General features: G+C 38.0%; 1 protein-coding gene across 6 annotated transcripts in view; it reads left to right on the top strand.

The window, feature by feature from the left end:
- The first annotated feature begins 671 nt into the window (after positions 1–671).
- Positions 672–14,863, top strand: part of LOC139774861 (phospholipid scramblase 1) — a 29,432-nt gene continuing 15,240 nt past the window's right edge. Inside the window, exons 1-4 of one of the 6 annotated variants that reach the window (XM_071710362.1) lie at positions 965–1,255; positions 9,745–9,899; positions 13,914–14,012; positions 14,498–14,715. In XM_071710362.1, coding sequence (XP_071566463.1) covers positions 9,779–9,899; positions 13,914–14,012; positions 14,498–14,715 — 438 coding nt within the window. In that variant the 5' untranslated portion in view covers positions 965–1,255; positions 9,745–9,778. Of the gene's footprint in view, positions 1,256–3,138; positions 3,314–4,402; positions 4,733–9,744; positions 9,900–11,867; positions 13,366–13,913; positions 14,013–14,497; positions 14,716–14,863 lie in introns of those variants that run through there. The other 5 variants (XM_071710364.1, XM_071710363.1, XM_071710367.1 and 2 more) reach the window with 5 other exon arrangements.

Below are 14,863 nucleotides of genomic sequence, written 5' to 3'. Positions count from 1 at the left end.
TGTTCTATTGCGTCGTTCTATTGCGCGGAGTAAAACTCCGGAGCGGACACTTCAACCCTCCATTGTCCTCGTGTGAGGCGAACGCTCAGTTTACGTTTTCTTTTTTTTTTTTTAATTGTATAGTGGTGTATAAAAGTTGACCCTAAAACTTTTTGATTTTTTTACTTACAACCTTCTAAATTAAATTTGTATGGTTGTTTTCCTAAGTTTTCGTTAGTACACTTTTTAGATTGGACTTTGAAAGTGTTCACTTGCTAAACGAGAACAAATAGAGGGGGATCTTTGTTTCGTGGATTAAATTGGAACCAACAACCTTCGGCACGACTTATTTATCAAAGTCTAATGTCAATTTAAATGCTAGATTAACTTTAATTTCAGTTAACTTATTTTTTCTAATCCTTAAAACTAGAAGAAGATAAAAAGTAAGTTAAACCGAGATCAAAGTTAATCTGCATCGGTAGAAACTAGAAATGTACATTTAGCAATCACATCCGCGGCCGTGTCGCTAACATTGGAAAAATAGCAGTAATTCCTTTTTTTGCTGCAGTGTCATTCGAACGCACTGACGTGCGTGTGACGAGTTAAAAATAATTATTGGCAGGTGAACTGTAATTACCTCCAGAGCCCGTTTCAAATAAGCAAAAAGAAAAAAGGTATCTCAATAACGCAATAACGGCGAAGGAATGAAGTTACGCGCGGTTCACTCCATAAGAACGTGGGACGCCGCGCCGGGAAGGCCGACGACTTCAAGACGCGTTCTCAACGGATCGCGAGTTGATTGGCCGTTCCGGTGAATCCGGGCCAATCGCGTGCCGCCATGGCGACCGGATCGAGACATCTGTTCAACCTTATGCTTTTCGCACTCGCGGCCTTTTCTTCTTTTCTTTTCGAAATGCGAGAATCGGCGATCAAATAGATAGACAGATAGCGATGAAATTTGTTTTAGCCGCGATTTCTATGCTCGCGGTGTGCCACTGCCTCATCTTCGCGAAACGCTACGACAATAATATTCGGAATATCTAATTTCAGCGTAAAAAGTGCAGAAGAAACGAACTCGAGAATTTCGCGGGGTATGGGAGGGGAGCGAGGAAGACGTCCCGGAGCCGGAGCCGCCGCAGGAGCAGAGGAGCAGGAGCCAGGAGCTTCCCTTCGCCTTCGCCCACCGGATACGAGTGTCACTCTCTCATATCTGCCAGAGACAACGCTGTCCACGACCTTGCGACGAGGAGAAGCAGCTGGAAGCAGCCGAGGAGGAGTGAGTTGCATCTCGTTATGTTTGTGTTGTAGAGTGCGATACTACTAGTACGTGTACCGTATGTCCAGCATCGCTCACACATGTACGCATGGTTAAACTCGTGACGTCGTAAATTCACACCGAGGTTACATCCGCGCGCGAACGGTACGCTGGCTGCAGGCTCTAAAAACAAATTGAAAACTTGGATGACGCTCTCGTTGACAACAGCATGGACGAACAGCAGATGAGTGGGAGTAATCGAGTTACCTACAATATACTAGGTTCTTCTCACTCAAATATATATATATCAATAATTTTAATTTATATCAGTCGTAATTATTTGTAATATAATAAATATCATATATAATACTTATAATATAATAATACCATGTATTATAATATAAAATATATAATATATAACATTATAATTAAAAATATAATATAACATTTTTAATTATATTATAATTAAATTAAAAACATAACAGCGAAGTATACGCGGAAAAACATTCGTATTCTTATCGTCCAGATCACGCGGGTTGGAACGCGTTATTTAGAACCGTAGTATGATTTTATAAATGTTTAAGGAGCCACAACACCGTGATGCGCGCGGCATTGGAACAATGAGTTCTTTAATGACTAATTTGCGCCTCGTGACTCGGGGTGCATCACAAATGAATGATAGAGCTTTGCAGAACCGGTGTCTGATTTATTTCAAGACGATCTTTTTCCTACGCCGTTAATCTACTGACATAACAATTTATGAAAATGAACGTTGTCTCGCAGCTTTTACAATTTTGAATTTCCATTGAGAGTAGATTAAGAATACATGTTACGAATCATGATTATTTTGCGATATATACATGTATATCATAAAATAATTATGTCATACATAGATATATTAATTATTTTAATAATAGTGACTTACACAATACAACTGAATACAAATGTATACATTGGGCGTGACATGTTATAAAATATAAATGAGAGATATCCATATCGGGTGTCCTACTTCGATAGGTTTAGGCTTAGACGAATGTATTTTTAGCCTGATCGCGGGTAACACGCGGGATCACTTTCTTCTCGCTTAGCATATACCGCTATCATAATCGCCACCGGACCGGCTGACTCATCTCGTATTACGAATTACTCTCGATGACGAATGCGCGCGCTGACGGGACTATTTCCGTGATCATCGGTCGTATGATAACGCGATATCGTATAATTTGCGTTATCAAGAAGAACCGCGAAAGAGGGATTAATTCTGCTGTAACGTTTTAATCAATGAGGCAGCTTTTAATCGAGTATTTTCTTCATGTCTCTTTTTATTGCGAGCTTAACGCACCCTTCAAGTTACCCACAAAATCATTAATCGTTAATATACACTGAGAAAAAAAAATCGTTGATTCAAAGAAATATTATTTGATTCAACTAAATGCAGCGGTCACGGGCTGTCAAGCTAACATTTGTTAATTCAACAAATATTATATAAAATAAAATAAAATATTTCTTGATATTACTCACGTATATTTGATTTAAATATATTAATATTTACATTAAACAAATCACACCAACTAAACGAGTTTAGTCAAATTAACAACATTTTTTTCTCAGTGTATGCACCTATTTATTCACCTATTTTTTTTTAAGTTTTCTGTCTCTTTTATCATATAATGCGACACGAAATTTCATTTTATAATAAATTGCATCGCGGCGTGTCTGAAAATTAGGCCTGTTCTTTTTTAGCTGGACTTCTTGCGCGGTTCATCTTTTCTCTTTTTCCCTCCAACGTGAAAAGAAGAAAAGAAAAGATAAACCGTGCAAGAAGTTCAGCTAAATCAGAAACAGGTCTATTGGCGCGTTGCTGCGTGACAGTCGCTAAAGATAAATTGACAGCCTTGAAATAGATTGAGGAAAAATCGGCGATCGCCCAGTCGGGGAGCGCTCAGTGCCGCAAGACCGAGACCCGCTCGTCTTTTCCCGTTGTTTCGCTGCCGGTCGCCCGTTAGTTCGTTCCGCTGGCTAGGATCCCGAGAGGGGCACGTGTTTTCGACGTGCTTGCCACGCGGTTCTTCTTCCGCCGTGAGTACGAAAATTATGTCTGTAATCGCAGGCGCTTCCCGCCAGCGTTGCCGATAAGCGTTCTTCTCGCATTATTCGATTATTGTCAAATCTATCACGACGAATATTTCTATCACGACGACTAATGCTCATTATCACGTATCTAAAATTAGATACGTGATTAGATACGCTTTTTATTTATGACATACAAAATTATTAATCGTTATACACATGCTACACCTATTTATTCACCTATTCTTTTACTAAGTTTTCTGTCTCTTTTGTCATATAATGTGACACAAAATTTCGTTTTATAGTAAGGCTAGGCGCATCCCAGGTAGCAGGATGACGTCTAGAGACCTCAATTAGACGTCATTTGACGTCACTCTGCTACCTGGGATACTATCGACTTAACATCGACTTTACTCGATGTCGAGCAGCACCAACGATTTCTTACCAACTAAACAATTTAATCGAGGACTATATTATTACAGAATGAGTGTATTCAGTTTTAACGAGCTTCCCGTGTTAATTGGCCTATGTATTAGAAAGTATGATACCATTTTTGTGTCGATAATATGCGCGACTTCGTACTCCTGGGTGTGTTACCACACTTTTGTCAAATGTCAAAAAGTCATCCAACTGTTGTTTTATTTTTTAGTCGAGTTGATATCGAGTCGACAAGTATGTACGCTCTCATAATAACTCTAAGCTTTTCAATGATAAATTTTTGTCGATTGACTAAACTGTCAATCGACAAAAAGTCATAGATAGTATGCGCCTTAGCCTAAATTGCATCGCGGCGTTCTGAAAATTAGGCCCGTTCTAAGATACTCCAGAATTCTGCGTCTTAGTTCCATTCAAAATCTTATAACTGTAATTATTTTCAGTTGTAACTTTAATTGTCAATTGATCTTGGCTGAAAGTAGGCTTGGATTCTCTGATCAATTCGACGCGGACACAAAAGTCTGTCATCGTAGAATGAGGAACCTTAGGAACTATTTTTAAAAGTGCCGTGAAAAATCGGAGAACTGTCGCTCCGTAAACAAGATCTCGTTAATGGAACCCACTGCCTTGATTGTTGATGTCAGCAGCGCTGTTGCGGGAAACTGTGTCGCTATCGACCAGTTGGTTCGCGAGCTTTGATTCCGCAATATATGCCGCGGACATGGGATACCTACCTCGTTAAATACCGCCGATAATTATAGATCACGCTGAAGAAGGCGTTCGAGAGCGCATCTCTTTCCTACGCTTTAACTCGCCTTTCTTTCACCTGGAAGCCGGAAGTGCGCGTTACTACCGCGGCTCTCGTATAGCTCTCTGGTTATATAAGCATATATGTGTGTATGTGTGTGTGAGATCACGTGTACTCAATATAATCTCCACCTTACAGTGACGAAGCCAGAGTATACGTATGACTGCAACTGCACCTTTACACAGGTGACATTCTCGTAGCCATTAGTTTTTTTTTTGTTTTTTTCGTGAGAACATGTTTCTCGAAATATCAGGTCGGGTCAATCGGAATAATCGTGACATTAAAATAACGGGGCGACCAAGTTAAGATACACTTCCGCTCGTAAATCTTCATGTACGTGGGGTAACAAAGATTTCTTTAAAAAAATTCTTTTCTTTTTCCTTTCGGTCGTGAACCGAGGAGACCGATAGGGAGATACAACTGACGACTCGTTCTAAAGTCCCAAAATATCCGCGCGATGAAAGGAGGACGTGAAATTCTACGGGCGAGGTGAATGCCTACGCATTGCGGTAGATTTGTTCAATGGGATCAGCGGGGAAGGGAGGAATTTGGTTGCTCCGGGCGGCGAAATAATGCCCCGGCTCTGGGTCCGGTCCCGCGACCTTGCGGTATGCAGAGACGCAGTCTCTCCTCACGCGAACACGCGCGCATACATATATGCACAGGTTGCATACACATGCGAGGAACAGATGACATCACCGCCGATGAAAGTGTACATAACTTAGCAATGCATCACACACGCTTTGCCCCGACCACTGTGCGCCCGGTGGTCGAGCCGGCTGCTTACTCTCGGCTCGGGGTTTTTCTTCTTGCCCAAATAACGTTCATTTCTATCAATGCGGATTAACTTTAATCTCAGTTTAACTTGCTCGGTTTAACTTACTTTTTATCTTCTAATTTTCAGGACTAATGTCCATTTCGACCGATGCGGATCAACTTGAATCTTGGTTTAACTTACTTTTTATCTTTTTCTAGTTCTGAGAATTAGAAAAAGAAAAAGTACAAGGTAAACCGAGATTAAAGTTAATCTGCATCGGTAGAAATGGACATAAGAAAAGATAAAAAGTCAGTTAAACCGAGATTAAAGTTAATCCACGTTGGTAGAAATAAACACAAGCTGTTCGCCGAACGTCTTCCAGAAGCTTTAGACGCTTTCCAAAGATCTCTGGCACATGTATTAGCTCGAGCCGAGATCTCCGCCGAGGTAAAAGCGAGGTAGACGCAAGATTGTCTCGTCTCTGCTCTCGTGTTTTCTCTGAAGATCCATCGCCAAGATCCCTCTGCAATCGCAAGAATTTAAGATTGCATAATCATTTGTAAAGCGCGGTGGAAATGTACCGTGATAAATCCGCGGGAATCACACGTTTAACGAACGTCGAGGAAATGATCGGGGAACGATCTTGACGTGCATCTGCCTGCGAGGGTTTTGTCTTGTTTTTTTTTTAGATTCCGACATACATTTCATAGCTCGGGCGCATTCAGCGAATTCCTATTTCCGGCCCACAATTGCGATTCATATCTCTCTCTCGCGCGCTCTCTCTTTCTCGCGGATTCCAATTACAGATACAGCACGAGGACATTATCGAGGCGTTCATTCATTGACGGCGAGTAGGTGAGGTAATAGTTTACGAGATTACATTCAAACGGTCGATGATGGACGCCTCGGAAAAGTTGAAGGTGACTTTTAAGAGCTGAGCTGCGACACACGGCGCGCAGCGAGATCGGACGGTACGTTTCGAAAAGGGCATGAGTCATGAATCCTCTGCGCTCGAATCGAGTGGTTTTTTCGATATTAGACGCTGGTAATCTCGACCGGCATTGCGTACCACCAGGAACACGTGTCCCATGCGTCAACGTGAAGATAAAAGCGTCTATTCAGATGGTGCGCGGGGGGGGGAGCGTGTACGGCGAATAAAATAAAGAGCATTGTCTGTTTGATTGTTACTCTTAACTAGTATCAGACTTACGCGGAGGAATATCATGCAACACGAGCTTTATATCATACTTATGTTAAACCGTAAGCTTTTTTAACTGCAGGAAGAGTTCAGGTGTCAGAATAGTAATTTAGAATTTGAAATATATGTAATCATGTGTACAAGGAAGATAATAAATATTATGAGATAGAATAATAATAGAATCGTGTAAAAAGATCATTTAATTCAAAAAAACTGTATTGCTTATTTGGACATTTATGGATCGAACAAGATTGCTGCGGACTATTTTTATACATTTTTTTTTACCTCTTTTTTTCCTATACGACTTCATTTATGTAAGGTCCAATATATGCGGTTTCCAATCGAAGTGAAGCTTTAAAGGGTCAACAGGTGTTGCATAATACATCTTCTTTGACATTTGCATTTTGTTCGAGAGAATTAAATATAGAAAATATTATTGTGCTTACAAACCTCCAAAGATAGAATTTATACCTTCTTTTTTATTACTTGTTTCTATTTGCGTATTTATATATCTTGTATATCACATTTTATTTTATTTCAGATTTCAAAAATTAAACCTTTTTTCTAGAATTTACAATCTAGAAAAAGATTTAATTTTTGAAATCTTAAGCCTAAGATTTATAAATTAAGATTTGCAATTTCGAATTTATGATTTAGAGAATTAAGGATTTAGAAAATACGCTTCGAATCTCGTACTTCGAATTTAAGATACGAAGTATCTTTGGCTAGAAGGATTCTTTGAATAATTGTTCACACTCGAATAATTCTGCGGAAGCTATATCAGACATCGACTTGGGGCCCGATACGCGAGCCCCCGAATGCGGCCGCGTGACACCTTGTAAAAATTGTAGTGATAAAAAAATCGAGGCCAAAACGAATGTACGAGGAAACTGTCAATTGGGCTTCATAAAACCTTCATTCAAGGCTGTTAAAAAAGTAGTACGATCCGATATAATGTTCACGTGGGGCTACGTTCAGTGACGTAGGCGGTCAGCGATTTCGTCTTGCTCCGACGATTCGCGAGATGCAATGGAATTCCGTTATAATTCCGGCGCAAAAATAGCGTCTAAAATTAAAAAAAAAAGAGACAAAGGGACACCTTTGTGGAACTCGAATTTTTCACCTCACTTGCTCATCGCAAAATATTCTATTTCATTTATTTGCAAATTTTAATTTCAGCATATCTGACACAATGAGAGAGAGAAAAATAATTGAATGAATAATTTTTATACTTATACACATATTTTGCTGCTATTATGTATAATATATATTACACTTAAATTATCAAATTATCGTTTTAAGGACGGGCGCGGTGATCACTATCAGCTACTGCTGATTACGGAATTACGCAGAATTCTGTAACATATTCGTCAATATCAGTTGCATCATCTATCGTTCGAAATATTCGTTTGAGATAATACGCGTAATACATTAAAATTAAAGCTCGTATAAATTTTATTAAAATTATTCCAATATAACTGTATAGTCTGTATAGCATGTATAGTAATACACAGTACATACTATACAATTATATTGGAATAATTTTAATAAAATTTTACAAGTTTTAATTTTAGTGCATTACTATAGTATGTATACCATAGTATATCTATGTAGTATATGCATAGTATGCACAATATAATATACAATATTATTACTAAATTATTTTTACATTTATTATTGCAGTAAATAAAGCTGACCTCAAACGAATATTTCGAACGATAGATGATGAGCAATTGATATTGAAGAATACGTTACAAAATAATTCTTCGTAATTCCGTAATCAGCAGTAGCTGATGACGAAAGTGCTGATTACTGCGTCTTAACGATAATTTGATAATTTAAGTGTCATAAATCCAACGGCAATTTCGCTAGGATAAATTAATTTTTTGTAACATAACTCAACGACATAACATAACAATGTAACATAACAATTTTAAAAACAATATTTAAATAAAAACTCATGACTAATAAGAATCTATGAATACGAAAAAGGTGCGATTAAGATGCGATAAAGTAAATTCTAATTTATGAGTTCTAACTTTCAATACTTTTAATTCTATGTTCTAACGTTTTGCGCATATTTATTATAAGAATTTTACTTTCTATGAAAATTCGGGATGGATATAAAATCTATAAAATAAGCTTGCAACATTTTACGACAAATCTCATTTTATAATTTGTTGAAATAAGAAACGTAGTTACGCGGATAGTTCCGAAAATTTCGTGTGTCGATAATTCTCCGAAACATGCGTGATAAAAATCCCGGATCAAGAAGGACGGAAGATAGAAGAGAATTTCTCTTTCGCCGAACCATAAATAAGAAGGTCTCATGTTCGCGATAAGGAAACTTACGTTTCCATGGAAATTAAGGAAATTTCCAAATGTCGTTTTTCCTACTTGACAACTGTGCAGCTATTGATTTAGGCGGGCCAGATTGAGGAACAAAGGATAGTTATCAATGAAAAGAAAGTGTTATCGGCGACGCTAGGTCTTCTTTGTTTCTCACTGTGCACATGCACGCGAATTACATGCGTACACGCGTTACAATGACCTTTACGACGCGAATACCGATACGCGAGCGGCGATACGCGGGGACGATGACCCAACAATTTCAACATAAACAGTATCATACGCGAGCTGGTATCATAGCACGCGAGCGAGCCAGCTTCCGTCATCGGTCGACTCGTTTCAGAACTAACACCTTTTCCTCGGATTTCTCTCCGTCGGTATAGGAGAGACGCAAACGCATATTTCTTTCAATATTATTCTTATTTATGTAGTACAAAAATTAATTTGTTTAATGTTCACGGTAAATAAATCGTAATTGCAAAATTAATCTGAAATTTTGACAAAAATTTTCTGAATTTTAACATCTAAGATCAAACAGGATTTTTGTCTCTTATTTATCATAAGTTAACTTAAACATATCAATTAAGAAATTGAGCTATGTATTAATTTATTATTATTATTAGTATAGCCACATTTTTATTCTGTATTCCTTAAGCTGAGAAGGATCTTAAATTAAAAATCGAATCGTTTACTATTATTTATTTTGTTAATATATTTTATGTTCTTTATACATTTTTACTATTATAACACGGCCGTCTTTCGCTCGTTTCGTTCATTTTCATTCATTCGGGCTTCATTTTTCTTCCTTTTTTTCTCGACTTTCCAAATAATCTTACGCAATCCATTGAAAACCCGCCGGTTGACCCTGTCGGTTTCGTTTGCTTTGTTCACAGGAGGGACGAGAGTACTTAAGCCGGAAGTAGAAGAATGAACAGCCAAAAGTACGACGCACCGTATCCCCCGCTGTCGGGGGTGGAGGAAATGCAGCCACCGATCGCAACAGCTCCGCCGCCGCAACCAAACGTGCCGATGCCGATATTGTCGCCAGGTAAAAAAGCAGACGTTATTCTTCGAGATTCGAGAAAACCGACACTTTCTGTTTTCTGCTCTTACCTCTTTGCGACTATCTCGTATTTCGCAATTCCGTCGCGTAACATGATGTTTCTTGTCTCTTCTGAAGTTCGTCAATTTTTATCTTGGGCGACAGAGAACAAAAAACATCGCATTACGCGACGGAATTGCGAAATACGAGATAGTCGCAAAGAGGTAAGAGCAGAAAACAGGAAGCAAAGAACACATTGTAGATCAGGCTTAAATCGCATGAAACACATAACGCTTGCGATGACTTAAGAGTTTCTTCGGAGTCAATAGCGCTCGTAGATCTATAAGAATCCAATCGAAGTTTTGGAAGCGATATTGCTCCGAAATCTTTATTTCGGGAAGGGTGAATACAAACAGTTTAAAAAATACTTTAAAATAAATAAATGCGTTTCGTATTATCTTCCGGTTTCGCTGCTTTTTTTTTGTAACAACGGAGTCTCCCCTGTACACGTGTTTTAACTTTAATTAGATTCCCGGCTAAATTAGATTCTTCGTCGTAACTAAAGCGTAAGCGACAGAATAAAAATCCACTTAACTCTCGCTAATATTTAAGGTCAACCACGGCGGCGGCGGTTAATTCGGTCTGATTACCGCGTTTCTCTGCTCTTTTCTCGTCGCCTCGAATCTAGATGAAGAGGAAGAAAATTTAGTTGACCCGGCAATTCTTCGGGGGCAGCTGCGTTCACGAGGTTCACTTATTGTTAGCGGGATTAGCATTTCCCGGCGCCCCTTTTAGATCCGCTAAAATCAGCTAGCATAGATAAAGTCACGTTAAATCCGAGGAAATTAATATCGAGACACATTAGTTGTCCGTGGCAATTGGCGCTGATCTAAGTCTGCGTCATCGTCGGGCAATTTCTCTGCTATTATAAGAAACAGAGAAAGATAACGTTAAATCTAACTATCACAAGTTTCCCATTGTATACGAGCATTTTTGCTTGCTCTTTCGAACTACGTTTTGTCGCTACAAAGCGCGAAACTGCGAGGCAGTTTTATCTCCAGCTGTTGAACCCACATCTGTCTAATTCATTCACGATGTTTTTTGCACGAATAGAGAGAATATTATTTTAAACAGATGCTATTCGTACAATACGATTAGTGTTCGTGTCTCTCAATATGTATGCATTTAATACAAAAATTGCGCTATATCTTATGTCTTGTGTCATGTTTAAGAGATATAATTTAATTCTAATTATATTTAAATCTGTCTCCCCCTCCTCTCCCTCCTCTTTCTCATATGTAAGAAGATCAACGGCTAAAATACGAGCAAAACAAGTATGTTGGTTTAAAATAAGAACTAATTTACTTACAACAGTATATTAAAAACAATTGAGCTGTACTTGTTTTTAATATATTATTGTAAATAAACAAGTTTTTGTTTTAAACCAACATCCTTATTTTGCTCGTATTTTAATCTTCTTACAGAGTTTAACTTATAACGAGCTATTTGAATTCTCTATTAATTTATATATTTAATATCTTCACTTTATCAATTTGATATTATATAAAATTAATATCTCTATCTTCATATGTGTATTCATGTATACAATTTGTACATAATTACAAACATTCCAAATTATAAAGATATTAAATATATAATTATTAAACTGGAGAGAGAAGAGGTTTCGAATATAATTAGAATTAAATCGTAATTATTATTTCTAATTGATCGTATAATGTTGACCTAAAGACGCTATTAGCACGGAACGCGTCTGTTCCATGATCGTGCCGCTTAATTGCGACGGTCGGAGGACATTCGTGACCCTCCACATCCAACGATCATAATCCAAATATTGCCCCTATCGCGCGTAATTGCGGCTCACCACGAGAAATTCGAGCTCTGTGTATCCTATCGTGTCTCGATCGTGTGCAATCTATGCAGAAGGACGATTCACGGACGATATATGTCCCATGGATAGTTGCTCACCGGGAGCGACGATCAGTATAAAGTAGATAATGACCGTCCTCGGTGGTTGCCACGTATCATCGTCATCCAGGCAGTCGTATACAATGTTATCATTCGTGTTTGTACGATGACGACGGACTTTTCGGTCGTCGCGGTCGGCAACATCGTGTTTCCATTCGCCGTGTTGTTGCTCTCCGAGATAAAAAGATTATTCTGCCGTGTATTTGACTCGTGAAATGTTCTGATAAGCACCGACAGCCACAGTGCGATCACTCGAGTCTATCAGTGTATTGTTTGCCTTTTACCTGGTTAGTCGTGATAAGACGAAAAGGGAAAAAAGTGGAAAAATGGAAGAAAAAAGGAGAAAGGAGAAGAAGGAAGATTGAAATCGGATTCAGAAATTGTATAAATAAAGTGTATAAATAAAAAACTGAAGATAAAAAGAAGGAATTTTCGAAGAGGTATGTAAAAGAAACAGGAAGTGAGATATACTGAATCCACAGAAATGGTCAACAGATCGAATTGTTAAAATTCTTTTGGTGGACAAGTTTGGTGTACAATGGTGAACAAATCCTCGACTTGAATAATTTCCGACCTTTTTGATGAATATCTCTTGGAATTCTCTTGAAGAGTTGCAATAATTGAGAAAATATTAACATTAGATTGTGAATTTTTCGCAATATTAATTTCCTCGACGTGAAAAACAAGTATTTATATGCCACTAGATGCGACATAGCTTTGATATATCGCATTGTTTTTCATACTTATCTCTTAAACGATAAATGAAAAAAAGGGAGAAAAATCCGAGCCGGGAGAAACGAGGATACTCGCGGAAAAAGTTTTATCTCCCTCGTCTCGAGGAGGGTGGAGAACGTTAGCAAAGCAATTGCGACAATTCGCGAACGCTGCTGGCAAACGTCTCGGATCGACGCAGCAGTAATTTTCGTGAGATTAACAATCGTGATAAATGATGGATGAGAGTGATAAGAATTTCGAAAAGAGCCGAGTTCGAGGATGAATTTAGAATTTTAGGATCCTCGGAACAGCGACGAAAGTTTTAGGCAGAAATTTGGAAAGTGGCAAGAACTTCAAGGAAAAGTTTCTGAAGCTACTTGGATTGGAACAGTGAATTTTAAGCATTCTCTCAGTTCAGATAATTATCTGCCTTTAATCTTTGATTGCATAATGTCTGTAAATATCCCTATAAGATTGTGATGATAATTGTGGAGTACGCGATAGTGGAGTTACAGCGATAAAGGCGCTTTAATTTCAGTCCCAGACGTTGACACGAACGTGTGTCGCTTTATAAAAGCGCGATCTACGAATAATATTGAAACATGCGGCGTTCTACGCGTGCAACGGAATCCGAGTACTTTGAAACTTCGTGGGCAGTCAAGCTGGAGCAGATACGTAGACGGCTGAGAACACTCTTCCAAAGCACGTTGGCGCGTTATTACAAGTCCAAGAGGAAAGGGTACATCAGATTTCTGACAGAGGAGGAACAGAGGTACACACACACACACGCGCGCGCGCGCGCACGCACACACACACACACACACACACACACACACACACACAGAATACTTTTTGCGAACATGTATTTCGTGATTGTCGTTGTTACGAAGCATTGTGCATATCATCTGTGTATCATATCTGCATCGTTGCTTCAATCAATAAGGATTTATTTTATTATTTGAATTTAAAAGTGGAATGTATATTATGTGGTTATATAAAAAAAGTCTATACGGATTTATAAAACTATAAAATATATGCGTCATTCATATAATATTTTATTTTTTGTGACGCGCTGTTAGGATATTAATTTAATAAAAGGAATAATCTTAAATGATAGGGCCAATGTACTTAACGATTTTGTAAACTTATATCAATTTTCCTTTCTTAATCGATCATTCTTTTTATCAGGATCATATAAACGTTTACATTCCGCTATATATGTATAGATTTTAAAGAATGTATATACTATCATTTACATGAGCAATAAATAGCGCGTCGAATTAACATCGCTTATCGAATATTGCTCTTTTCTGCTTTCAGGTGGCTGGTCGCCGCAGAGTATGACATATCCACCCGGCTTGGAATACCTTATGGGCCTTGATTATCTTTTCGTGAACCAGAAAATTGAGTTGCTTCAAGGTGAGCACCCGACTTTGTGTCGAGAGATATAAATATAACACTGCTCTTCTTGAGACCGCGCGCGAATATATGTATTCCAGATCCGCGAAGCTCGAGTGTGTGATTTACGATTACTCCCCGAGTTAGCGGAGCTACGTTTACTCTTCGCGATAGCCTCCTCATATATTTGTATTACGATAAACGCATAATTTTCTACGTAACCGTATAATTACAAGATTATTATAATTAATATGAAATTATAATCTCATGATATACAATCGCATTTTCTATTTTATATCACGATAAATATTCACAGAATTACGATTTGATAATAGCGCAGTGGATACCTAATAACTTTCTGATCACTTAATGAATACGATATAATCTTATATATCCAATCTTATTTTTATTTATTTATTATATTACATTACATATTACTTTACTATATTTAAACACTATTATACATATATACATTTTGCTTTAATACTACAGTATCTTCTTTTTAGCTTTTACTGGATGGGAAACTAAAAACAAGTATGTTATTACGGATAATAAGGGCGAGCCGGTGTTTTACATGGCCGAGGAATCGGGAATCTGTTGGCGATTGTGCTTGGGAAAGTATCGTTCATGCGAATTCAACATTTACGACAAAAATCAGCGAGAAATTCTTCGCATGGTTCGACCCTTCAGATGCGACGGCTGCTGTTGTCCTTGCTATCTGCAGGTAGTTTTGCCATTACAGTTTATTCAGTGTATTTGATATGGTTATCTCTATATGGAATATCATTGTATTCTTCGAGGAATTTATTTTTGAATTTCTTTTTTAAGCAGACAGATCAATAAGTTCATCATTGTCCATGACATGTAACTTT

The sequence above is a fragment of the Temnothorax nylanderi genome, unplaced genomic scaffold (genome assembly GCF_030848795.1).
Source record: "Temnothorax nylanderi isolate EJ_2023f unplaced genomic scaffold, tnyl_v1.0 TNYL_tig0089_pilon, whole genome shotgun sequence".
NCBI lineage: Eukaryota > Metazoa > Arthropoda > Insecta > Hymenoptera > Formicidae > Temnothorax > Temnothorax nylanderi.
The sequence above is the reverse complement of the archived record's forward strand: the minus strand, read 5'-3'. Positions and strand labels throughout refer to the sequence as shown.